General features: G+C 37.7%; 2 protein-coding genes across 4 annotated transcripts in view; both read right to left on the bottom strand.

The window, feature by feature from the left end:
* Positions 1–1,147: 1,147 nt before the first annotated feature.
* LOC149013547 (Nucleic acid-binding, OB-fold-like protein) lies at positions 1,148–11,447 on the bottom strand. Of its 2 annotated transcripts, XM_089158801.1 has the most exons (14): positions 11,086–11,447; positions 10,370–10,991; positions 10,153–10,264; positions 9,945–10,065; positions 9,609–9,707; positions 9,193–9,489; positions 8,994–9,101; positions 7,770–7,841; positions 7,596–7,682; positions 7,280–7,351; positions 7,089–7,178; positions 4,824–4,931; positions 2,746–2,814; positions 1,148–1,902 (listed from the first exon to the last, which is right to left on the bottom strand). In XM_089158801.1, exons 1-14 carry the CDS (start codon positions 11,305–11,307, stop codon positions 1,828–1,830), a joined length of 2,154 nt encoding a protein of 717 aa, XP_089014927.1. In that variant the 5' UTR covers positions 11,308–11,447; the 3' UTR covers positions 1,148–1,827. The 2 variants fall into 2 exon arrangements, with proteins under 2 accessions (XP_089014927.1, XP_089014928.1); XM_089158802.1 differs by lacking the exon at positions 11,086–11,447 and having other exon boundaries at positions 10,153–10,256; positions 10,370–10,462.
* Positions 11,448–15,262: 3,815 nt separating this feature from the next.
* LOC149013546 (K(+) efflux antiporter 2, chloroplastic-like) overlaps positions 15,263–24,212 on the bottom strand; it is a 35,477-nt gene continuing 26,527 nt past the window's right edge. The window contains exons 13-22 of one of the 2 annotated variants that reach the window (XR_016174144.1): positions 22,390–22,599; positions 20,892–21,041; positions 19,136–19,189; positions 18,919–18,977; positions 18,637–18,703; positions 18,308–18,484; positions 18,059–18,115; positions 16,266–16,340; positions 15,909–16,107; positions 15,263–15,810 (exon numbers count right to left, since the gene is read on the bottom strand). Coding sequence is in view for 1 of the 2 variants with exons in the window: in XM_089160229.1 (XP_089016355.1) it covers positions 15,985–16,107; positions 16,266–16,340; positions 18,059–18,115; positions 18,308–18,484; positions 18,637–18,703; positions 18,919–18,977; positions 19,136–19,189; positions 20,892–21,041; positions 22,390–22,599 (972 nt within the window). In the remaining variant the exon portion in view is untranslated. Of the gene's footprint in view, positions 16,108–16,265; positions 16,341–18,058; positions 18,116–18,307; positions 18,485–18,636; positions 18,704–18,918; positions 18,978–19,135; positions 19,190–20,891; positions 21,042–22,389; positions 22,600–24,212 lie in introns of both variants that reach the window. The other variant, XM_089160229.1, reaches the window with a different exon arrangement.

The raw sequence follows: 24,212 nt of genomic DNA, 5'->3' as shown, positions 1-24,212 counted from the left end.
ATATGTAATAACCCCCACCCCCAACAAGATAAAAGCTATGAGTTCCACAAAAAAAAATAGTGTTTTTTTCAACATATGTTCCATTTAAAAATAGCCATCAAAATGAATATCATCTGCCAGGATTCATACTTGGACAACCCTTGTCCATCACCAAGGATGCTTAAAACATGCCAAAGCAATGGCTTGATGGTTTCCAAAGAATGCTTTGATGGCTTGAAGCCTTGGATGGTTAACAAAGACTTTGATAGCAGTGAATTTCTATCAGGTTCAACTTCCAAGGGTGGCTCGGTTGGTAAAAGACCGGCACTTCCATGTAAAATATTAGAGTTCAAATACCCTCGCGACCAGGGACCAAGCCGGCAAGCCCCACCTATATTAATTAAAATCTTCTCTAAGAACGTAGTCAAAATGCGCATAAGCCGGTCCAAATGAACTTAGATCACAAAAAAGAAATTCATCTATCAAATTCTAACATATTCATGTTTGCTCATGTACATCATTGGATGGATGACATGGGCCTTATTCTAATCGTTTCGACATTTTTTCAACACTAAACCATGACATTTTTCTCTCATCCCTCTAACCAGTTCTCTCCTCTCCTCACTCGTCTCCTTCTCTCTTTGGCTCCTGCTGCACCAGCTCACCACCACCACCAAATGATCAAATTATCATTTTTCGGTTCCCGGGTTTTTTTTTGGGGGGGGCGGGGGGCCGCGGGGTTTCCCCCGAAAAACGGGGGGGGCGGTATGATATTTGCATTCGGTTAAATGTTTAAATTACGTATCCCTACCAAATTAAAATCCACCATAGCCACGGATTGTAAGAAATCGAAAATAAATCCTCTGTGAACAATGGATAGCAATAAATGGGCTTAATTCTTATATGAAGCATTTATTCTGTGAAGCAGTTTCCAAGTTTGGAATTTTGAGTGAAGAACATAAAAATGAATGTAGGTAGACTATAAATGGATGGTCGAAATTCACTTTCGAATTCGCAGCAGTATTCTTTTAAGGGTCATATCCGAAATTTTTCTACCTAAAAATATCTGTATCCGTCCGCTAAGCAACCAAATTCAAATTCGGATAATTGTTTATCGAATCAAATAATATCTAAATAAAATTATAGAGATAGACTAAAATATTCCCCATTTTTTTTCTCTGAAAATGGATGATAATGGTATTCCAAAATTGGAAATTGAAAAAAAAAAAAATTACAATCACAAATCAATAATCGGATAGTTTATATGCTCAGGTTATTATCAGATATCCGATAAAATTCGAATTTAAATTCAGATGCCTTCTCTAAATTTCTGCCAAACTCGGATTTGGATACTAGTATATCCCAACCAAATCCAACCCGTTTACAGGTCTAAATGTAAGTATCTACGATTATTCAAGTACACTAAAATTGACATTTCTCAGCAATAAAAGAAAACTTTGTAATTACTTTTTCTATGAAATACATAGACAACCTCAAACATTTACGACACGCCAAAAAGAAAGGGAGAAATCAAGGTGTTCTAGTTCATTTGTTAGCTAGCATGCAAACGCTAGTCATTAGGGATCAGCAAGTGTTTGATTGGCTATTTACCTTATTCAACAGGTTTCTCATTCCGTGGTGTTCTTTTCCATGAACTGAAAATCTCCTAAACTTTTGGCCAAAAAAAAAAATCTCCTAAACTGGCAAAAAGCATGGGAAATTTTTCATTCATTCTTACATCTCTTCTTTATATTTCTAGGTAGACATTGTGGGCTCAACTTAACTTGGTTAAACATTAGGCGATGGGGATTTACAATAAATAAGTAGACCTAGTAAAATGAAATCTATTTACTCCACTCTATTTGTACATCTCAATATTGCAGTTTTCATCTCTTCTTTATCCAAGGATGATTGCACTATCACCTGCCCAAAGATACAATTTCATCATTAGTCCGTCAATAAATAATTAAAAAGAGATGTATAATAAAATCTAACCAACAAAAACTTAGAATTACACCACAAAATATGATGCTGTAGGATCTCAAGTAATTTACAATAGGATTCTGCCTGGAATAGAATCTGGACATAAAGAAATGCATACTTTGCTTCTGAACGCCATGTGTAACTCTCAATAATTCATGCATTGGATTTCTAATGACTTTGTAAGCTCACAATTCAACTAGGCATTTTGGTTCATAATCTTACTCAACCAGAGGTGAGTGTCCATGGAGGAATTGACTTGTGAACCAATGGAAACCCCTTGCTAAGGTCATGACCTCAAGATGCTCACAAGCATCCAAATATTTGCAATCCTATTCTGACAGTTCAAGGACCACTATTTAAAATTCCAATTCATAACTGTTGTTTCCAAAGGCAAAGAGATCATGCAGGTTTAAACTCAAGGGAAGATCCACCATTCAAATGTTGATGGGAAACATCTTTGCAGTCCACAGAAAACTCAACACTCCTATGCAACTAGAGCTATGAATACGCAAGCAAATAAGGGTAGCTCGCTCTGGAGATTCTCTTCAATTGGATTAGCTTATTACTTTCAGAAAATAATACCACAAGAAATGAGTTATTAATCAGCTGGTCTGGTTCAAACGATCATTTTTTTCTCCCAAAAGATCTCATGCAAAAAATTTTATGGTGAAACAGCCCCATGGAAAGTTTTGACAGGTTTGTGTGCATGGGTGGGCCCCCAACACCAGTGCCAATGAGAAAACTAAATATTTCTCAGTTAACCAAAAGAAAAAAGAACTTTACCTCTTGTACTTTGTTTCCAGATCGAGCAAGCAGCTTGTACTGTTTTTCAAACATGGACGCCATGTACACCTGTACCAAAGGAAAGCCAGGCAGCACAAGGTAACAGAATAAGAATCCCGACACAAAAGCCTAACATACACTATAATAGATCAACAGAAGCTGAGGGAGATACCTGATGTCCAAACATTATGGGTTATCTTGTTTTACACCTTATTATTGGTCCAATCACCACAAAGAAAATTTTACCAATCCCCAAAAAATGGCATTCCACGATCCAACAGGGAAAACAATCATTTCAAGATGAACTGCTTAGCGTTGCCCAACAGACAAACAACTCAAAAGTAGCCAGAAGACAGTAGGGGTAGATCACTGGAGGGTGAGCTTGTTAGCTCAACCAATTAAATGATTAAGTGTTCAGGAGTATTTCTGAAAGTAGATGAATGAACAATGTAATTATCAAGATCCCTGAGATACTTTTTCGGTTCATGAAAATGACTGGGTAGAAGCAGAGGCCGAGACTATTAGTTTCTAGAAGAGGAAGAAGAGATATGAATCAGAAAAAAATTGATTTGAATCTACACAAAATTACTTTTACTGGATGAGCTATGAATGTTCTTCCTGTGGTCGGAGGCCAAGGGTCTAATGGTATCCACCAATTAACAACAATGCCCCCCACCCACAGCCAGCAGCATAAAGAGGGGGGGGGGGGGGGGGGGGCCCCATACATGAGCAATGGATGTTCTAGAGTCAACCCAACGGTGTTATCTCCTTGGTTGGAAGGACCAAATGGGACCCACTATTCACCATTACTGCTCAACAGGTTGGACTTACTAGAGAAGCATTTAGGGTGTTCAATTCTGGCATCAGTCTCTTTAATTTGTTGAAATGTCTTGAAAGTGCAGTCAAGATCCTCAAATCTTTGACCAAAATTTGTGAGATCATGAACGTCAAAGTTTGAAAGCACCTAATACTAGGGTAGCAGCAGCGCAGCCGAAACCTGAAAGCTGGCCTACCTCACTACTGTTGGTAAATGATTTTTGTGACATTTGCATGTTAGGGTGGACTTAGGTATGCAAAAAAACTTGGGGTCCACTCTTTTGTTGTGCAGCTACCATAAGAAAACAGTCTCTCTGAATGATTAAGGTGTGTGGGTTACAGTTGGTCAATGGCTACTAGGATCAGGTTCAGTATCAGTGAACCCATATGAATCTGACCTATTGACACCCCTTACCAGGTCAAAACCAAAATGCAACTTATTTAAAACCTTACAAAAAAATATGTTCAACTATGAGTAGAATATATGGCTTTAAAATGGATCGGCATGAATACCAGTGTGTCCCCATGGTCGATGGTCCAAACCAGGCTGGGGTTGAATGCAGTAGATTCTTTCCTTTTGCTGGGGTGGGGTTGGGTTTTTGGTGTGTGTGGGGGAGGGATATTGCATAATTGCAACAGTCTACACACAACAGCTCGCTTTATACAGCAACAGATTTGCTAACCTTCAATCTTGATTCAGATCCAACCATATGCATCTTCGTTCTGTTTTATATTATTAAAAAATAATTAGATTTGATAATCAAGGCACCCAGTGTGACCATCTGATCTGAAACTTTGAATGCACTGAACAACTATTTCATTGTTTGGATTGGAAAATCTGGTAGACAAGTTAAAAAAATTTCCAGATTCCATTCTTGATACTGGTACAGATTTATCAGGCTTGGTCATTGATGGTCCAAATGAAATCCAACCAACACATCACTGCACTATTGCTATCCCTGTAGAACATCCCTCCGAAGCATCTATGTTGAAACTCACCACTGAAACAAACTCAATGCTATGATCTAATACTCAATACAAAAATAAAATTATGAGTTTATTTTTCAATGGACATGTTAAGTTTCACTGTCGTAATTTATGAATTGTTATCTGTTGAGGTTTTCTATTATTTTTATGATTTTATTATTATTACTATTATTCTTTATTTTTTTTAGGTGGGTTGGTTTGTGTGGTGGGTGCTGGGAGGTGGAGGGAGTTATGAAAAAAAATTAAAATGAATCCAGCCAGTTAGTTGCACAGACCTGAAATGTTGGAGCCAAACCAGGGCTCAAGAAAAAACGACCTTTGGAGACAGATTCAATGCCTTCAATCTGCTCTAGTTCTTTGATAAGTGATTCCACATCAGCCCACTGTCAAACAAATTGTAATTTCGATCAATGAGAAGAAATACATGTTAAAAACGAGGAGTTACTGAAAAGGCAAAATAAGTTATTGCAGAAACTTTAAGGAACAAGACCCTTAATCAGACGTAGACCAGCCCTCTAACTTACTTATCTGTTTCATAAGCCAATGTGGCTTTGCCCTAAATTGCAGCTGTCACTTGGATAAAACTAAAGAATTAAAGCTGGTAACCTAATTAAACATTACCATACTAAAGAAATTAATATCATTTACAGTGTCAAAAACAGCATATCCTCTAAAAATAATAGTGTTGAAATGTTTAAAAACATCAGATATATTACCAAAGTGACGGGGACCCACAGGAGAAAAGGAAAGTAAGACCTGATTCCTTAAAGCAGAGATCATTTTGGTTTAGGTTCATACTTCATGGCCCCAAAAAGAAAAGGCCTTTAGAGTTGGATATTTATGTGATTTGATAGAAGTAGTTTACACAAATATAAAGGCCTTCCTCTTTAATTATCGCAGCCAATTAATTGAAGGAAAGAAAGAGGTGAAGGGAGGGGCCGAGTGGAAATTTTCTTCAGTAAGAGTTACTCTGAACAGAACTCATCAAAATAGAATTTCAAGTGCAAAGTACATTAGTATTTTGAATGTAATACTATGGACTTAACCGAAATTAGATGGAAGGAGCAATCACACACTGAAAGTAGTGCTGCACTCAAGGAAGTCAAAGATGGTTGATCAGGAGAAAACTTGCCATTCCTTGTGGATGAGAAGAACAGTCAATAGTGAAGAGAGGTTGAAAGTCTGAGCAAATGGCTAAGTAGATAATAAGAACACAACAGCCTGTCTATGCAGCTCTTCTAAAAACCAATCCAGAATTGGTTTAAAATGTCATTGGTTCAGGGTTTGGTTCAAGTTTCATTTAAATTTTAGTCCCTATTGGGTTCTACAGGTCACTGGCTAAAAATCTGAGGGTATTTTTCTGTATTGGCCCATTCTTTTAGACCAAAAACAAGGTCAATATGAGATCAATTGTTAGTTTCTATTTAGTAATGCTTCAAGAAGAGGTGGACAGATGTCCTGCATGTCGCCTGTAGTTTCTATTTGGTAATGTTCTAGATGGTTTCTATTTTGTAGAGTGACTTGAGTAGTAGGGATTCCTCCTACTAGTCATAGTGGTTTCCTATTTTCGTGATTATTATGGAATTTATAAGCAGAGTAGCCATAAACCTCCTCTACCAGAGTTATGAAGAAACTTGAATATTGCCTTTTTCGGTGACACTAATAATGCTGGAGGTACATTGCCATGTTTTAGTGACCTGCAGCAAGCTGGCAACATCTCACGTTGCTGGATTGCCAATTTTCTAGCCCGTTTCAAATTCCAAACTTAATCACTATTTTGTCTTCCTAAGTTGCTTTTTCTATTCTACTTGTTATTCCTGTTTTATTTAGTTATTAACTTGCTCTTTTTCTGTATTTTTGAATCTCACTTGCTACTTGTGTTTCAATTGTTAATCTTTCAGCTTCTAATTCTGAGTTTTTGTTGCCAGCAACAAAATACATTCATTACCTTCTAAATCCGTGAATCTTCCAGTTTTCGATTTCTGATCTATCCTATTACTTGGATCGAACCATTAGATTTGCTTCGGAATTTGGAATTATTTTCCGCAAGATACAAGTTCCATTGACAAGCTACAGGTGATGGCCTGAGTTTTTAATAATTATTTGCTCATGTCCTCCAAAATTTAGGTTTCACTGGGATTCTGCCTTTCATCTTCTAAAATCTGACTTCCAGATTGTAGAATACATCAGGCCTCCATGTTTAACTTAAACTTGTCATCCAGGCACTTATTCAGAAATACCATAGTAAAAGGAACATAGGAATTTGCTGCTAAGAATTTAACCAAATATGACTGTCCACTTCTGATTCAACCTATCATTAAAATACCCGTAAAAGGGAATAGAGCTAACCGGAGCTAACTGGGGTTCCATGAGATGGGAGACAAAAACTAGTAGCCCCATAAGAGGTTTGTGAATACACCATTGTCAGATAATGAGTGTGAAATATCTGTCTTTCTGCCAATCAGGATCTATAAAACTCATACGCACTGAGACTACTGAAAAAAAAAGCATAAATGATCCAAGTATGAAGAGTCAAGAACCTCAACATCCGTTTTTGTAGCTTCAAATCTACCATCCAATGAATTAGAATCACGCACCACAGACTCCAAGGTCTCAATTAGTGGGTCTGGCTGCAATACAACATATAAACATGAAAATTAACATTTTGATGAAAGAACTCCCTTAATCAATGAGCAACCAAAATGCTAGGAAAGATTCAATCAAAGTTTACCACAATTTCCTTCAACGATAAAGTGATGCGTTCCAGTACAAAATCCAATTGGTGCACTTTAGCCTCTAAGATCTGAAAACATGACAATTTTTCAAGGTTTTCATAAGTAATTCTAGTAGAGACCAGATCCAGTAAAGCAGGAATGGCTATTGATAACCATAACCAAAACAATATGTAATATTATTTAGCTCAGCAAATCAACATACAAACCAATAAGCTCAAAAGAGAGAAACACAGTAGTGTATATTAGACAGAAATAAAATTCCTGCTAGGTTTAGCTCATTGATGTCCCTTGCTAGAGAATACATTTTAATACCTGACCAACTTTGAAAAATGATGAGGGGTCCAAAGTGGCATCCCATGACACTTCTGACTGGTGAATCAGTGCAGGCACTCCATCAACCTTCATGAATGTCACTTAAAATTTTATAGGAGGAATATAATTACAAAAATCATTCACATGGATAGATAAGCAGAAGGTTTACTTTACCTCAACAAATATGCCAAAATAAGTGATTTTTGTAACGCGACAGTTGACAATATCCCCAATATTGAGTTGAGCCTGCAGATAAAATATAAATGACAATAAAAGAAGAAGTATATACTAGACAGCTCTTTGATATAGTACTTAAAGGAAAGAAAATTTTCAGAACTAAGTGAAAGTTCAGCCACAGAGCTATCATCCAAGGATTCATCTAACCCTATAGGGTTTTAATATGTTCCCCAAGATTCCCTTTGATATCTTTCCTTGTGCGTCTGAATCCCTGAATGGGAATCCCTTCACTGTGGTGGGTTATGTGAAAGTTCAGCCATGGAGCTATCATCCAAGGGTCCATCTAACCCTATAGGGTGTTAAATGTTCCTCAAGATACCTTTGATATCTTTCCTTGTGCATCTGAATCCCTGAATGGAAATTCAATTCTTGAAAAGTTGCATTTCAAGTCCGTACAACTTTGGCTCTAGAGATTCTAGTTTTTTAGTAAATATCAAGAGTTTCTAATGTCAAGTTGCAAGTCAATAATTGCATATTTTTATTTCTAACTGCTCTCATTATTCAACCTTATCAATGCAGCATTTAGAATAATAATTAGCTTTCTGATCTAAAATCAAATTAATATGTACGGCCAAACTTGTAGGAAGGGGGAATATATCTATAGACAACTATGCATCAACAGTATCCATGTACCATGCCTGATTGGTGAATAAAATTAGCATAAGTCGCTGTATCCAAACATACAGAACCAAACATGACACCAATGCCCAAAAGCATGAACAAAGGCAATTACACAAATAGGTGACAAGACAACGAAACATCAATGGTATCATCAGCCTTTCGGATAGAAAATCAATAATCCACCAAGACTGATGGTACAATCAGATGGCTAGAGTTAGAAAGACAACAAAGTTCATTATTTATGGCCTAAAGTGCAGGATTATGATGGAACAGGGCTGCTGATACTGACGCCACATATTAAGGAAAAGCTTAGATTAATCTGGGACCCCTATGTTGGTCTAAAATTGAGCTATCTTTCCATTGGAAAACAGAAAAAGAACGAAAATTTATAGCCTTTATTCTTTGGAAGGAGGTGGGTGAACTGTTGGTGAAACAATGTGTCATTCATTCCCCAAATCAATATCTTCATGCTTTCACGGGGAGAATGTAAATAAGATACACTTTAAAAGGAAAAAGAAAAAAGAAAAAAAAACTACCCACCATGAGACTTCGTTTTTTCTCAACCAGTTCTTCTTTTTCTTTTGGCTTCACAGAGAATATTAACCTTCTTGCTTTTCTGTCAGCCAATACCATGCTTACTTTGATTTTCTACAAAAAAGAAAAGGCAAATATGTGATTGATATTCAGTGTGTCAATGATAAGAAGTATGACATTAGAGGTAAAATTGAGTAATTCAAACCTGGCCAACAAATAACGCTAAATATTTGAGTTTCTCTTGGTCATATATCTCAAGAAGATCTTCAAATTTCATATTTGGTGACAATGCTTCATCTTTCTGACCCTTTTCCACATTCAGGTTTTCATCCAGAGAATAATTCTTGTTTTGAAATTCATTGTTTCCAATAACGCCTAAATTTTTCTTGTACCTAGATGGGTCAAGGTTATTCCTTCTCAACCACGATTCAAAAGCTAAGAATTTCCACTTGGTACCAAGATTTCGGTACGGCAAAAAGCCTATCAAAGATCCAAAAGAAGCCTGAGGATAACACAATAGAAGTCAAGATGCACAGTATAAACAAAAAGAGAGCAATTAGTAAAAGAATGAGCTAAAGCATAGATACAAGGTATTTTTAGTTGCTATAGAAGGCTACATACAACAAAACCTCGGGTGCTGCAGCTGATCAATTCCACTTCCTCCCGCCTTCCTGTCTTCTGCATATCTTCAGCCTTTGCCCAATCATTATCTTCACGCTCCTAATATTTCAATTTTCAAATATATTCAGAATTTATGTGGATCACTGCCAGTTGAAAACAAAAAATTTGCAAGGAAAAAAAAATCCGTGCTTTTTTTGGCACATCTGACTGAATGACACGAGAAAAAGCATGTAGCTTCCTATTTTTCAAAAATCTTAAATCCACACTTGCAATTTAAGATGTACATTGTTATACATCCGGGTATACAAGAGAACCCAGCAGCAGGGAAGTTCTCACCCCTAGAGGTGTTGCAGCTAGAAACTCCTCGACTTCAGCGGCATCGCTGAAGACTTTATCACTTTCATGATCTGTCTCCACCCTAGCAGGCTGAGATATTTCTCTCACTGATGTGTTCAACCTAAAGCATAAAAATCTATTAGTTAAAAACAATATAGCAGTTAACAAACAAAACATGGCAAGCATGATATGCGGTGAGCTAATATACATCTGAGGCTTCCCTTGCAACCTAGCCTCTGGGGATATTACACTCGAAGGATGAGTAACGGCAGCTTCCTTCCCAGCAGAACCCAAATCACTCTGCTCAAGCGGCTGTAGTCCTTGGAAAAATCAAGCACCAAAATTTTTTTGGGTGAATGTCAAGCGCAATATCAATTTGGCCAATTCTAAACATAACCAGTTCAAGTGAAATTCTTTTGCATTACCTTCATCGTTCAAAGTATCCTCCACAGGTTCACCGGCAACCTTTGCTTTACAATCTGTCTCCGACTCACTGGACGATTTAAAGCTGAATTCTTGAGTTTCATCAGAACTGGAGTCAACAGAGTCTCCAGAAGATCCAGTTTTCTGATTGGTAATGGTGTCAGTAGTGACACCCATTGGTTCAGGTTTCCTTAACACCGTGAAATCGGTAAATTTCTCCATGGGTTGCTCCTTCCTCATTTTCAGTAACAAATTGGGTTTAATTTTAAAACTCGAAGAAGACTTGCCCACCTTGATATCATCCTCTTGAAAGTTAGTTGGCTTCCGCAAGATAACGTTAGGAATGCTACTCTTTGTAGCATTAACCGCCTTCCCGACTGATTGACTTGACTTTCTTATCTCTGAGACAGTGGGTTTATCCTGAGCTTGGAATTTGATCCCTTTCTTCGGAACAGGCCTGACCAAATTCAAGCTGTCCAATGAACTAGACGACTGATCTTCTCCGGTGATCCCATCAAACGGAACCTCATCGAAATCATCATTACTCAATTTTCCTTTCTTCGTCCGGAAGGATTTCTCGATATCAAGAAAAGTGACATCTGGGTTGGATCTTCTTCCCATTATCTGAAAACAGGCAACCGGTGAGAGTTATAACATAAAATCAGAATTCAATTAAGAAGGGAGTAAAGAAGAGAGTCCAGCCAATGAAACAAGGAACCTTGGCGAGGGTTAATTTAGGGTCTTCGCCAATCATTTTTCCGAACTTGAGTTCCATTTTGTCCCAATGGTCGAGTTGAGGTTCATCTTTAGAAGCAAAAATCAGAGATGACGGTCGACGAGAGACAGAGAAAAAGAGACAGCTTCTTCCTCGTGAAGAAAAAGAGACAGATGGGAAAGAGCAGCCACTGAAGTAGCTTGGGGTGACAGTGAGACGGTCCATCTGGTCTGCAGCGTAAGATTGTTTCTGTAAACACTTCTATGGATCTTGGAAGGATTGGCGCTCTTCAAGTCGAGCTTAGAAGCCACTCCCCTCTAGCTCCGTGGGAGCGAGTCTGAGAGTCTGAGCACAGAGAGATTTTGCGGGAAAGGGGGATAAGTTAGTATCAACGGACCAGGAAGATGACATGTTACGTGGCATTCATCCGTGGGAGCTGGGAGAAGAACACTGCAATTCGACCCAAACAAGAACCGTTTCCGATCTAAATGATCTCCCAATATTTTTTTATGATTTTTTGAGTTTTTCTCATTTGGCAACGGCCCCAAACTCTTGTTTGCCGTATGCCCTATGATATGAAATATTCCAAAAAAAAATAAAATTTAACGTTAGTTTTTTAACTTGGACTATTAAGTTTCGTGTATTAAAACATAAATATCCCTCAACATGTGAATGACCAAAATGCCCCTCTCACTCACTGTATACCCAACTTCTAGGTGGGTAAAAGAACTTTCCCATCTTCTTCCTACACTTCACCAAAAATTCTACCGCCGCGGGCGACCACCACTCCTTTTCCTACAAGCAACCACCCTCCCCACTTCCACCAGTTCAAAACCCTAAAACAAAATGATTCAAAACCCTAAATCTGAAATAGTTCTATGGATGATTTTGAAGCTCTGTTGTTCTGTCTAGTTATTGATTTCGATTTCGATTCAAAGCCCACAGCTGACCGTAGAGAATAATCAATTTGCAAGCAAGCTCCAGAATATTCCAGCAATGTAACCTTTCAGGTTTACCAAGATGATGACAGTTTACAAGTTCAAAACCTTGAATCTCTAGAACTCCAAAACAAAAGCAAGAAAGATCAAATCCTCTATACCGTCGATCCAAAACAACACAGAGATTTAGGGTTTGTAGACCCAAACCTAACCAGTATGGCTCTTTAATGAACTAATGGCAAATAAGGAATCAATCTGTTATTGAGACTGAAATGAAAAATAAAAAGGAAGGGGTGGTTGAATAGCCGTGTAAACTGTTTGGCCGAATGGTCTTAAAAATCCTTCCATTAAATTTGGTAGGATTAAATCTAGATCGTCCATCATAAACGGTTCAAATTTAGTTCAATAAATTTAATGGTAAGCAAAAAAAAAAAAAAAAAACAAGTGCAGCTCACACATCATCAGTCTTCAAATCTACAGATAGGAGGGACCAAATGAGGTTGATGAACTAGAAAAAGTCTTTGAGTGTTGATAAAAATTGTTCCCACCCATTTGAGCTTCAGATTTTTTACGCAATTCTTAATCGATTTCCTTTGGTATCTATTTCAAGGATTTTGAGATCAAAGAGTAACGAGTTTCATTGAAATTTTCCTGCCAAATACAGTTTTTGCCTCTTCTTCCATGCCTTCAACACCTTTTCCAAAAAACAAACATTGATGATGAGCTCACTTCCTCACAACAAGGATTTAATTATCTCCATTGCTGGGGAGTAGAAATAGTGGATAAGGCATTTGGAAAAGTTAATGGGTAGTGAGGGAGAGGTGGGGAAGGCAGTCCCCGGTAGGAGAAAGGGTAGTAGTAGACGGCTGTGGTGGGATTTCCGACGAGGTGTAGGAAAAAGATGGGGTAGGTATACAATAAGTGAGAGGGGCATTTTGGTCATTCACATGGATGAGGGGTATTTATGTATTAACACATGAAAACCTAACAGTAAAGGTTAAAAAATAATATTCCTTTTAAATTGGACAAACTAAAATATTAGCTACTTAAAGTGGGCAAATAAGAGTTTGAGCCCAACTTAAGTGAGCAAAATGAAAAGAACTTTTTCTTTTTCCCTCCCAAAAATCTAATGTCATCAATGATACAAAACACTAGAATTTAAAACCCGATGGGTGGTTTAGTTGGCAAAAGACCAACATTTCCATGTAAGAGGTTAGAGTTTAAATCCCCTAAAGACCAAGGGCAAGGTCCGCCTATTTTAATTATATAAAAGTTCCCTTGAGGCAATAGTCAAGTGCGTGTAAGCTAGCCCAGATGAACATTTGGAATTTTATCTTGACCATTATGACAAAGGTTGGCATTTTTATTTAATCTTAACCCTTAGATGTAATTTGGAACAAGACACATGTCCAAAAGTTATATCTAAGGATTGAGGTGAGATTTGAAAAATATAAAATTTTATTTTAATTTATCTTAGCTCTTAGATGTAACTTTGAGACATGCATTGTCCATCCATAAGGAAATGAATGGTCAATTTTTATGTCAAAATTGGACCGGATAAGACTTTAGAAAAAACTCGAGTTGTAATTGTATTAGAGGGGATTACTTGGATCACCTTTCTCTTGGGCTTCTCTCACATTTTATTATCATACAAGTAAGGATAACAGAGGATCCATTCAATGGGGGGGAATAAATAAATAGAAAGGAAAAAAAAGAAAAGAGAAGAAGACTTGACGAAATCAACAGAGAGAATAAAAGAAAACTAAGGGTTGCCGGCAAGGGAGGGGTTGTGGGGCTTTCAACAAAGTGTATATAAGGGTTGGGTACATAGTGAACCTAAGAAACTTAACTTAACAGTGGTGTGGATAACTTCAAAATTTTCAAAAAAGTGAAAAAAAATACACACTTTGAAATTTTCTTCACTCAAATGGATAGTCAAGAATTTAGGCCTAACTTAATTGAATGCCATGAAAAAAAACTCTAGATTCCATGAATTTTGATTTAGATGTTAAGGGCATGAGATTCGTAAAAAATGCCAGGAAGGATAATATGAACAATCGTGTACTTAGGCCGTTATAACAGTCACTCACTCCAACTTCAAGCCCTTACCACTCACTCAGCCGGCTCTTCCCCTCATAGATAGCAGCACTTCCATAGCCTTATCGCCCTTTCGGCTCTTTGGGGATACTACAACACAATTATCCATTCTTCTACCCCCCCCCCCAAAGATTCCTGAAGCCAGTTTGCGATTACAACATGCGATCCAAGCATTTACTCCTCTAACCACTCTTCGCCCCCCTGGAAAACCTATCTCCCTCATTAGGTGGGAACCTCCACCACCGGGTAGGATCAAGTTACATGTGGACAGCTCTTCATTTACTAATCCAAATGTTCAGGGATTGGTGGTCTTGCTCGTGACTCTTACCATCATGTAGTGTTTGCTTTTGGACTAGGAACAGGATCCCAGAACTCTCTTATAGCCGAGGCACAAGCCGTTCAACAAGGATTTCGCATAGCTATCGACTTCCAGATCACACATATCCAAGTGGAGAGCGATAACCAATCGCTTGTTCATTCCCTTACACATCTGGATGTCTATGAAAGTTGGAAAATCTCACATCTCATCTCTGATATTCGTAGGCTGGCAGCATCGTTTACTGAATGTTCATTCTCCTACGTTCCTCGTGAAGCCAATTTTGCAACTGATGAACTTGCTAATCCACAGCCTGCACACAAGATTGCTTCATGTACCGCTTCTCCCCTCCCCCCTTTTTAAATTGGGTTTTACTTTTTGATTCTTTAATGTGTAAGATCCCAAGGGATTTCAGTTAAATAAATAAAGCTCTTCAATTTCCTAAAAAAAAAAAAAAAACCAGTTTTTAATGGTGTGGAAAAGAGTCTAATACCCGTGAAATGGCCTTGCTAATATTACCATGCAGCCGCATGCACTTTCCATATGTTGGATAAGAGTCTGGATTTTCTATCACACATTCAAAATGAGAGCTCCCAGGAGATCCACCAAAGATCCTACCTTGATTCATTTTGTCAAAACTTATAAATGAATTTCCCTCCTAGAGGTGTGAGGAGAGCATATCCTCAATCTTCATGGATTCTCTATCCATTAAGGCAGAGGTCTAAACTTCCTTTACGCCTTTCCACCATACATTCAAAAGGGGGCTCATAGGATATCTACCAAGGGTCCTACCTAGATTCATTTTGTCAAAACTCAGAAGTGAACCTCCCTCTTAATATGTGGTGGAATGGTGTGAGAAAAGCATATCCTCTATCTACTTTCTCATGATCCATATCAAGCCATTTGTAGTTTACTTGCCACCCCCTTCCATTCATCCCGATAGGAGCGAAAGCCCTTTACTGAGTTGTAAATTTGGTTACAGCTTCTATATCGAGAAAAAAAAACAACAGATATGAGTCTTACAGCTTCGCACTGAGGACTTTCCACATGTGACTGCTAACAAGGTTGTCCATAGTGCTCCAGATGCCTTGCTACACCACAGATGATTCAGGCTCCATTATTGCCTGATGTTATATAAGGGCAAAAGGTTCTCCAGATGGCTGTACATGGTGAACCAATACATTTTCAACTACTACGAACGAGAAGCTGTTGTATGTGATCCTGTCCATGTAATGGCTGAAAGTACACCCATGCAGTCATTGGATGAAAAAAAAAACCCTACAGACTCTTTAACCAGCAACACACCAGTTATATTCGTGTCTGAATTTTGGACTTCATTGCTACCAGCAATTTTGCGTCTTAGCTCTGAGAAAACAACTGCAAGGGAAGGAATGATCAAAACTGATTAAAATATACAACCAATGAACAGGTGGTGTATTCACTTCAAGTGCTTTATTTTCCTGTACAACTTGTACCAATGGGAGAAATAACCCGCTATACAGTTTATGAGGATTCTGATTTTCTCTCTGTGGTTTGTAGATGAGTATTTATTCACGCTGCTATAGTTCCTTCAGCCACTTCATTTTCAAAGGAGGAATCTGAAACCTGAGATTTGGGTTTACTCATGACCCTTGAAAATCCGTAACCTAGAGAACTTCCACGAGCTTCACAAAACTGCACACGATGTCAATAGATTAACCCATCTGCACAGCACTCCATCCAGAAATGCAAGTTATGTAGAACTACTGGAAAGCCTATGGTCCTAAAATCTTTTCAAGGGTAAACAAAAGATAGTACAAGTGTAGAACTGGCTTCAACATCATGGTGAATACCTCACTAAGCTCCGAGAGATGGCGGGTCCTGAACTCGTCAATTGTTGATGCAATTTCTGACATAGGCAGCTTAGCCTGTACCCACCAAAATACATTAAAAAACAATAATAATAATAAATAATAATAATAATAATAAAATAAAAAATAAAGAATCAGAATGATTGAATGTATTCAACCATTAATCACTCCTCACATGGACTTGGAAGTCCAGTTTGACAATTAAATGCTTGCCACGTGTAAGAAAGGATCAATCAGTACATTGAGTGCAAATCATATTTAAAAAAAAAAAAAACATAATATAGTGGAATTATTATCACCAACATGAGGAAAAAAATTTCATCCCTATTGTAACTAAGAGCAATACATGGAAAGCAAGATACATAAAACCTGCCAAGTTTGCTGGATGAGACTAGAACATTTAACTAGGCAGTGGGGTTCATGTGGGGTCCTACTTGAGTAAATCAAAAGGATGGTAGAAAGATGAATCAGATGTTCAACAGCCTGCAGCTGCCAAGTATAGGGCAAAAGGAGCACTGAAAACCCATAAACCTATCGGTCCAACAAACAACAGGTAATCCATTACTAGTGACACATTTGCTTCCTGTTTGCATCGTCCTCAGTGCAATTTGAATAGAATACTGGACCACAGAAGAATCTTAATTGATGCCTGACACTAAAGGCTGACCCTCCAAGGACTCAGCATGAGTAAATGTCCTAAAGACAGCATTGCCTCTAAAAATTTATTAGTGGTTAACTATTCCTCATAACAATAGCAAAACTCCAGTTATGGAGATGAAATAGACCTAAATCCTACTTCAAGAAACAGGAAGATGAGAGAATTCAATCCTACATATACAAATCAATAATGCCAAGATCACAAGTAATCTTAGCATCGAAATTGAATGCTATCATCTGGGCAATTTCCTGAAATCTTTTTTAGCCTGTTAAGTTAGAATATCTGACATGTAGGATTTGAATGCCTGTCTTCTTCACAAATAGCTGATTGGTGGAATATGGGCTATCTAATATGCATTTTAACTGTCATGCTGTGAATATGGTACAAAGAAAGCAGAAATACGAGCCTCCTTCATAAACCCACTTAATATTGAACCTGAATAAGCAAAAACAACACTCTAAAGAGTTGACAGGGCATTCTATCCTCCGGTGACAAACTTCATGAGATATATCCCAAGGACCACAAGGTGTCTCTGCTGCTCAGACATTGTTCTATCTTCTATTTTTTTCCCTCCCGTGTTCTTTATTTTATTTTATTTTGGGGGGTGGGGGAAGAAGGAAGATAAAATCAACCTTGTCATTGCATGGTGAAGCTGCAGAACATCATATTTACTATAACTAAAGTCTCTGGTTGGCTAGCAGTGAAAAGTGATATTATAAAAAAAGAGGGGCAAAAATTGCTGGTTAGTGAAGTGAAATAAAAAGAAAATTTTTCAAAAGGGTTTTTGGTCGCAAGTTGATGTTAAGTGATATGGAAAATATGTGGGCTAAGGCTAACAACTGCATAAGTTTGAGTTATAAAATATACATTCGAATTTCTGCAGGTAAAATATTATATATATATTCTAATCAACAAGAAGAGCACCTTCACGGCATACAAAGATTTCTGCATGGATATTAAATTTCAATTATGATGATTGTAGTTTGGTGTCTGTTTTGATTTACCAGCTCACTCTCATACATTTCTATCTGTTTACCTTAAGAAATTTAAGAAATGAAAACATCACGCTGAATGCTTAATTTAACCAAACAGAGTATAAGTGAGTCATTCTGCTCACCTGAGCGAGAACAGCAGCTGCTAACTGTAAGCTTGGTTCCAAGCTCTCCGGTACAACCTGTTTGATTTATGGAGATCTGTTAAACTAAGGTTTAGCCTAGAGGAAAAGAAGAAACTGAAATTCCATTAATTATTATTCGTAACTGTTCATTATGTTCAAAAGGCCAGATAATACTAAGCATGCAGAACAAATCAATCCCTAAATGATAGAAAGAAAAAGAGAATTAATGACAAAGCATCAAATAAATACCGCTGTAGCTCCTGCCTTCTCCAAATTGAGACCATGATCAACATCATGGGCACGAACAAATGTCTTGACATTTGGAAAGTGCTTGCTCAAAGCCCAAACAGTTCTATAATTTGCACCTGGACTATCTAAAGTTATTGCAGCTGCACATGCTCTTTCAGCACCAACCTTATGGAGGACCTAAACACAAGAAAATAAAGAAGCATGTCAAGATTCAACCCAGAAAGGTTTGAATTGAATCTTGGACCCAAGAAAAACTCTGCATGCCAAGGCATCACATAGGCAATGCCTTTGCAATTATGCACATGGTTAGTTGTCACTTGTTGCATTACCTCTTTGCTACCTGCATCTCCAAAATACACAGGAAGATCAAGTGCACGCCCAACTGCCACTCTGTCACTGAAACCATGGAAGAAAATAACTAAGTTAAACATGGAAATAGAGTTGAATTTGTGGACCTACATTAAAACTTCCACTCTGTTGGCACTACTGCTTAAGTATGACTCAAAATCAAATGAGAAGATGAACTCTCATCCCTCAAGGATACTATATAGAAGAAGTCCAATAGCCATCCTTGAATACCTGCTGTGATAAGAAATAAAATAAATTCTTACCTTCTGATATCAAGAACAACAAATGGAATTAATCGTTCAGAGAGAAGTTGCGCAATGATCTGAGGGAAAAAAGAAAAAAAATAATAAAAATACTACCATCACATTCAGGAACCCAAAATAAAGAAGATGATTTTGTAGTTAATATGTTAAGTATTTGACCAAACACTCTGAACATGTCAGCTGAAGCAGGAAAGAGGAATGCAGATATGGAAAATACCTGACCAACACGTCCAAAGCCACATATTATAATATGATCTTGCAAATCATCCGTCTGGAAACAGAATCACAGCAAAAGCAAGATAAAAATTAATGGTGAATATATGGATGCACTATCCCAAATTTAACTGAAGCTGACATTACACTGGAAATATAACTCATGTAAATCAATCAAAACAACATCAATCTTAGATATTGTTCCAAAATAATCTTTTACAAAATGAAGCAGTTTCTAATTATTGAGACGGGGACAAGTAGAATCTAACAAAGAATCAACTACTGAAATAATTGCACTAATGATGCTAAAGCACAGGAAGGCAATGACCATGACAGTACGTGAGTTTGAACAAGAGCATACCAGTACCAAGATTTGACATGCAGAACAATTTATGTAAACAATAATGACTAATATCATGCATAACATATAAAGATGAAGATTGAGACAGCTTTTGCAAATTTGTTGGTCAAGCATTTGAAACCAGTAACAAAGGTGGTAAAACAAAATAAAACTTTATCATGACTCATGACACATACATTAACAATCATCAAACAGAATGATCGCATTACATCAGTCCTTCCAGCATCCAGCAAACTCATTCAGGTCTGAGCAGATATAAAAATAACCCAAACCATTTCAAGAACAATTTTTTTAAAAGTACTGATTTATGAGGAAATGGGATTTATGGATATATGCGTAGTTCTGTCACAAGGCAGATCGTATGGTACTGAAATTTTGTGATAGAATAAATAGTTGGTCATATATCTCATGTAACCCAGATGCCCAGGAGCCTTGGTTGCCTCGGAGCACCTTGACCATCTAGGCAAGCACCTTCTTCTTGTTGCCTTCTATCTAGGCCCCCTTTAATGCCTTGGATCCCCTAGACACCATGACAACCACAGACACATAGGCCCTAAGGGCTGGCTTCTGGTCACATATCAAGTTTCAGCCCAGATAGAATTGTAACATGGCAAAACAAAGGATTAAATTGTCCATGAAAATGGACTGATGTGCAGACTGCTGAGATGGATATTTTTTTGGGGGGGGGGTTTGGGGAGGGTCCTTGGATATGAACTCGAAATTTGATACAAGACCAATACAAAACACTTCCTAGATATCCAATGGTTAAAATTGTCCCATCAGTCTTCCAGGTGGTACAACAAGATAGGCCAACCAACAGATTTTATATTTGTAAGCTCACTCATAGAGCCATTGTAGCTTTGCCATGAGCTATTTCAAAAGGAAAATGGATGCAACAGGCTCATTGTTAAGAAAAGCCAAATATAACCTTGACATTTCATAAACCATTCATCAGCAACTGCCTTAGGGTTCAAAGTAGTCTAACTCTCAGCAGTTTACAGATAAAATATAAATTCTTAACAAAAAAATCAAATAAAGATGAAAAACATATCTCATTACAATAAAAACCTCCCACAAGGTTGAAATGTGAATACATTACATTACATTACAGTAGATGAGGAAAGACGTTCAAATCATAAAACTAGTAAGGGAACAGGTTTCAAGACCTTGCAAAATACAGAGTACATTTGCAAAATTGAAAAGTTCAACAACTATGACAAGTTAAAAAGAAGAACGAAAACAAAAAACAAAGCAAAACAAAACTTTTTCATATTCCTGCGCACCCGGTTATGTCAAGGGTGTGCTAGCCACAGATGTAACTCACATGTAGGGTGCTCAAAAATGAAACATAAACATTGGATCTGAGAGCAGTGAGTACTCAATTGCTAAGAAGTCATACCTCACTCTCTACAGGCAATAAACTTCGCACATCATGCTGCTCAAACCGTGATGCAATTAATTGCCCTCCAGCAGCTAGCCATGGTGTGAGTGCCATTGAGATCCCGACTACCAGGAAGAGTAGAGACGAGAGTTGAGGAGACATTATACCCTGCAATCAAATGCCACGGATCAGAGGGACTAAACTGATGAATGAAAAATAGGCATGCTTGACACCAGAGAAAGGCAAGGCACCATTTGACCATAAATCAAGTAGCTCTAACACTGAGTGGTTACTAGTACTTACTAGTGTATGATTCAAGAAGAGCAAAGGGCAGTAATATGGAACAGCAATAAGGTTCAAATTTAAGGCCAATCGTAGCTCACTAGCTTGTACCATAGCAATGAAAATTACACCTTGTATTGTTTAAGAAAGAGGAGTGCTGGATAGAATACCCTTTAGATCTCATATTGTTTAAGAAAGAGCTCTGAGCTAGAATACTCTTTAAATCTTTTATTCTTTGAGAAAGAGTGCTGGCATAGAATCCCCTATATATCCAGTGCATATATAAATTCCTGAAGTTGACTTGTAAACCAGTACACCAATGTATAACTACAAAAAACAGGCCCAAAGAAATAACTAACACAAACACAAGTGGTTATATAAGACACGCGAAAAGCTCCACCACATAGTCACGTCCACCCAAAAAATAGGCAAATAAATAAAACATGGAAACAGAGTTTCTCACATGTTGAAATTTTAAATTTGGCATGCCACTGGTTCCATGAATTCAATTGATGTTATAGAGGAGCATTCGTTAACAAATTGATCTACTTTTGTATCTAATACAACACAGTTCATGGTTATACCTATTTGAAATACCTTTCAGCAACAAAAATGTCTCGGCATTTTTGTTCCATACACACAAAAGAGTGTGAGAGGACTTCATAAATGATATAGTATAAACAGCGTAACAAGTGAAATCAGAAGGAAAATTAAAAAGAAAAAACTCCTCTGAGTTTGTGAAGAAAATTCACAAACACTTTCATTTTTCAACCTATCCGATGGGGGAGGAAACAAGAAGAAAAGGCATTGCAATTCTTCAAGCCATTTTGTAGCTAGTGCTGAGCTTGTTCAAGCGACAAATACAGCTCTCTCCTTTTTCTCTCCATTCAAATGTGTGTATTGAGGAGAGAGCTCTTGTACCTAGAGATTGCTAGTCTCAAGCCTAGCCCATTCCCTCAGGTAGTGATCTTCTCTTTGCACCTACAAAATTTTAGGGAATGCGCAGTTGGAAAGACCCATGAAACCATGGATTTAAAAATTATGGTTAGTTAAATAAACAGGAAAGTCCATCCTGAAACCAAGTGAAAATAGATAGGGACAAATCCTAACTGGAAAACATTTGAGCATATAAACATACCAGTAAAATCCAGGCGGATAAAGTAGATTAGATTTCAATTCCAAATAATAGATGAGAGTGATTGAAATCAATATGCCAGCTTGTAGGAAGACAGACCTGATTAACAGCCTCCCCAAAAGCTACAAATGCAAACTCTCCACCAGGTGCAAGAAGAAAGCCAACCCTTATTGCAGCTATGGTAGAAACTCCAAAAAGTCTACCTAATAAAGTTACCAACAGAGCCTTCCCACCAATTAGTAGTCCTAACATCCCCAAAACAATGGGAAAGTTTGAAAGAAGAAGATTCGGGTCAATTGACATTCCAACCTGAAAACCCACAATAAATGAAGTACATAAGTTTCACATATCCAATCAAGATTCCTGGCTGTTAATTTAGCAATTTCACATCCACAAAGTTCATTTTTAAAATTTTTTGAAGAATTTTTTTTTTGGGGGCGGGGGGATAGAAAAGCTACAGTAAAAACAACTACACTAGCATATTTACTGTATCTATAAGCACAAAAAGTGCAATTGAAAGGAATAAGATGATTGTATATAGACAAGTTTGGCCAGCTAGGCACCCCCTAGGATTGGTACCTTTGAGATGCAACCCCACATTGTTTGGACTTTTACATCCACACCAATGAAGCCAGATGCTGTTAGTGAGCTGTCAGTTTTGAACGTAAATGACATTCTTACCATCTGTATATCATGAACAAAATGATGGATTTAAAATACCTTTTCTATCCTCCTCTCTTCAAACCTGAATTCCCAAAATCAAATTTGAAGTATATTTCCCCTCAACCCCCCAGCACTGGAAGTTTTCCCATCTCCAGTGAAGGTAAAGTACAGTATTTCCAGGCAGACCTTCCCCTTGCCAACCATTTTCTGGCAAAGGTAAATCTCTCCCCTGCCCATCCTTCTCACTAATTTTTTGCCCGGTGAACATGGAGGGTGGTGTGAAGCTGAACCTGAACCTATAACATCTTGTAGCTACTCCCCATCCCCTGATTGATGATACCCCAAGGAACAAGCTTAATTGTTGTCTCCTGGGGACTAAACCTTTCTTTCCGGTCTTCTTCCTAAAGACTGTTTTCACCTGGATTTTTCATTAATATATTATTTATTCATCCAAAAAATAAGAAAACATCTTGTTTACCTTGGCATTATGTTTTCAAGCTCCTATTCACTGGGATGCTACAGCTTCAACTGAAGCTGCAGTCTTGGAATGGTCCTCTTCTTGGGGAGGAATAGAAACAAGTGGAGAAGGAGGTTACAACTGCATATTGTGGTGCAGCCCAGACCCCTTCCCAGTTCCCTCCTGCACCCAGACCCCATTCACCACTGCTGTTTCACTAACCAATATGATATATTGACTGTTTAAGAATACTTGATTTTACTAAGTAAATACCATCTGAACTGAAGAAGACGACTTTAACCTAGGTCCACTGCTGATATTCAAAGCAGGTGCATTGGTTTTCCTTGTAGCTTGTTTGCATCTCCTGTTTGTTCAGCTACTTTTTCTTATTTTCTCCTTTTCTGGTTTTATGTTTTTATTTTTAACTTTTAAATTTCCTTATGAAATGGCACTGAAACTTCTACTCCTACTGCTTACACCAGCCCAAATCACTGGAATTGGACTCATTTCCCAATAATGATTGCTGTGACTATGCATCCATCTCAGATATCCTTCAAAAAATATCATATTCTTTGTTGATATTGCCATCTGGGATACAAATCAGATGCTGTACGTCAAATTTTGGTATACGTAATCAAATGTTAGATGTTTTGGTCTACCTTTTACTGCAACTATTTCACCCCTGAATATGTGAACTAGGCAAGTGATCATTTGTTAGCCTCCTTTTAGTCTACTTACCCATACTCCTGTCTTGAAAATCACAGAAATAGAGGGTAGTTGAGGCTGACCTTGACTTCATCAC

The sequence above is a fragment of the Hakea prostrata genome, chromosome 6 (assembly GCF_041222555.1).
Source record: "Hakea prostrata isolate BN-2017 chromosome 6, UWA_Hpros_2, whole genome shotgun sequence".
Lineage (NCBI taxonomy): Eukaryota > Viridiplantae > Streptophyta > Magnoliopsida > Proteales > Proteaceae > Hakea > Hakea prostrata.
This window is presented reverse-complemented; position numbering and strand designations above follow the sequence as displayed.